Genomic DNA, 3,189 nt, shown 5'->3' on the forward strand with positions numbered 1-3,189 from the left:
GGATTTAACTTGATTAACACCTGCACAGAAGCATTTCCATACTGACAGTATGTCTGTATTCAAGTGTTTTGGTAGGTATTTCAAGCTTTCCTGCTCCAGCATTGGAATGCCGGGCATGGACGTTTTTTTTTTTATTTTTGAAAATCAACAGTTTGCATTATGCAATTAAAAATCCTAACCAATAAAGTAGGGAATAGCTATCCAACTGTTGTTTTAGTTGTATTTTACTTCATATTATAGTTATATCAATGTAAATCATTGTTTTCCCTTGTGTTTCTCATTCTTTCCCTGCCATGTGGTAAAATGTGGTGAACCCATCGCTGTATTTGCTCCAAAGCAAATATTGGCCTTTCTAGTTTTTTATTTTTTTTCGCCCGCCCGCTCCATTATTTTTTAGAAAAATCCGTTAACCAAGAAATTAAATTGGTGTGGCCTATTAGGTATAGTTCATCATTATTTCATGTACTTCTGGCACATATTTGCAACAAACATATTCAATATTTTGATTTAGTCTATTTTAGAATATCTTTAATGATCAGTTTAAGGAGCAAGGAAACATCCTTTGGTACAAGGTTGGGCGCACACAAAACACCATCAACTGCCACCATCAATTCTTCCAAAACAAATAGATCATATTTAATTATGTTTACCGAAGGAAAACATATTGTTTTTGCTGCGTTTCCTCTTCTTCTTCTCCAAACAGTAACCTCTGACCTGACTGAACCAGACTGTGTCTGAATCTTAACAGAATCTGACGATGGTAACTGGTGTTGGGTTACCTAATGTTGCAAGTTTATAGTAGGAGTGATTTAGACTCCTGTCTGTCACTATGTATGTGAATGTGTATGAGTGAGAATAAACAGAGCAGACCATATGCGAAGGTAAACATTATGCATTTGCTTTGCAAATGTTAAATTTCTAGTTTTATATAATAATTTAGGGATCTCCCCAAGCAGCAAGGGTGCTCCCCCTCTCCATAAAATTCGAGCACCCCTCCCAAATTGTTCAAATTTATGGGTTTCTCTTAGTATTGTCATGAAAATTTGCTGATTTTTTTCATCAACTGATTAGGGAGCACCTTTCCCCAAAGAATTTCTGGGGAGACCCCTGATAAAATAATATTGTATACAACATCACTCACCATGGATATAAAGTCGATAGGTTCCTTCTCAGTCAGTCTCTTCTTTAAACTGCTTCTCCTTAGCCTGTTGCTCAGTCAAGGGGCTGCTCAGCAAGTCCTGAAACAATCAGAACATTACAGGTAATGACAATCAGATACTGAAATACCACTGGTTTAGACAGATATAGATTCCATTCCCTAGCTAGAAGCTGTTTGGCAGTAACAGAAAAATTTTGCTTTCGATATGATATGACAGCAGCTATTCATCTCAGGCCCTGAGATATCGCCCGCTGGGCATTCTAGTGAAAGATAGCCGGACATGAATGCAGGGCTCGAAATACATTTTTGGGAATAGGTGCACTGATGCACCCAAACTAAAATACCATTGCACCATACACAACAAAACCTTAAATTACAGAATCTTACTGCTCCTCTTCTAAGCTTGAATATGAAATGGGAGCTAACTTCAAAATCTTACAGAACTACTACAACAAAGATTTTTTTTTTTCTGACAGATTCCAAGAATATCCTGTATAGTACATGTTTGTATTATACATTTAGTTTGTAAAAAAATACGTACAAAAATATTTGGGTGCACTGGTGCACCCACAGAAATAAATTGGGTGCACAGCTCCAACTTTGGGTGCACTATATGGTGCACATGCACCCAGTATTTCGAGCCCTGCACAGACATGAAGGCATGTAAGTATAATCCCAGATGACACATTGATCAGTTTTGCTCCGAGTACCCCGGAATTGTGCGATTCGCTTTCACAAATCCATCAATGGAAATAGATTGCTACATACACACTCTTAGTCCTAAATACTACGAAATGGATGGTGATGATGATGAATGTTTGGGAAAAGTGCCAAAAATGATCTAACTTGTAACAGTCACATCATGAGAGCACCAAATTGTCAAAGAAAAGACGGCATAATATTTCCCAGGTGATGTCTGATTCGATCGCATTTGGACCAATCGTATTACCTGGATGTCTGTAACCTTCACCGACGTAAGGACCAATCAGTCAAAAGCAATCCGTAACCACATCAGAAATGTCACACAATGAGGGATTGCCGGGCACGTATAGCCAAATCAAAGGTGGTAGGGCCTAATCCTAAATCGACTTTCCACAAAAAGCTTCTATGCGCTTATGATTTAGAAAAGCATCGTAAGCCATTATAGATGCAGGTGTATCCTGGGGACATGGAACCCATGGGATAACATTTCTACTAGCTTCCTGCCAGATCTAGGACATAGAATTCACACTTACAAAATGTCTTTTGAGAAATAAAATGGTTACCACTGGTGTACAACAATGCATCAATCCAGAGTCAGAATCATTCATTGCATGTACATGTAGAGTATCCAATACCCGTTGTGCATGGTAACTTCATTTTTGCAAAGTCAACTTTCAGGGGAGCCCCGCTAATCTAGATCTGAAAGCACAGCAGATTAGTGTAAAATGAAATCATACCACTCTGATCAAGGATGGCAAAGTAAGATGAATTTAGGTACTAAAGTTTTGAAATGGAGATTCAAATCTTCCAATAGAGCTGTCATTATAAAATTAATGTCATTAAACAATAATTGTTGGGCTATTTCACATCAAACATTAAAATATCTAGGGCACACCTGCATAAAATTCTTCCTTAGGCCACACCAATTAAATTTCTTGGTTAACGGATTCGCCCGCTTCATTTTTTTCTGATTTGCAAATAAAAATAAAAACTAGAAAGGCCAATATTTGCTTTGGAGCAAATACAGCGATGGGTTCACCACATTTTACGACATGGCAGGGAAAGAATGGGAAACACAAGGGAAAACAATGATTTACATTGATATAACTATAATATGAAGTAAAATACAACTAAAACAACAGTTGGATAGCTATTCCCTACTTTATTGGTTAGGATTTTTAATTGCATAATGCAAACTGTTGATTTTCAAAATAAAAAAAAACGTCCATGCCCGGCATTCCACTGCTGGAGCAGGAAAGCTTGAAATACCTACCAAAACACTTGAATACAGACATACTGTCAGTATGGAAATGCTTCTGTGCAGGTGT

The 3,189-nt window shown here is 37.5% G+C and overlaps 1 protein-coding gene across 3 annotated transcripts in view; it reads right to left on the minus strand.

Moving 5' to 3' along the window:
- Positions 1-3,189, minus strand: part of LOC109486547 (calcitonin gene-related peptide type 1 receptor-like) — a 67,575-nt gene that overhangs the window by 33,573 nt on the left and 30,813 nt on the right. For all 3 annotated transcript variants that reach the window (XM_019790385.1, XM_019790383.1, XM_019790386.1), the window contains exon 2: positions 1,142-1,238. In XM_019790385.1, coding sequence (XP_019645944.1) covers positions 1,142-1,144 — 3 coding nt within the window. In that variant the 5' untranslated portion in view covers positions 1,145-1,238. The remainder of the gene's footprint in view (positions 1-1,141; positions 1,239-3,189) is intronic.

This window comes from Branchiostoma belcheri, unplaced genomic scaffold (assembly GCF_001625305.1).
Source record: "Branchiostoma belcheri isolate BF01 breed outbred unplaced genomic scaffold, Haploidv18h27 scaffold81, whole genome shotgun sequence".
Classification (NCBI taxonomy): domain Eukaryota; kingdom Metazoa; phylum Chordata; class Leptocardii; order Amphioxiformes; family Branchiostomatidae; genus Branchiostoma; species Branchiostoma belcheri.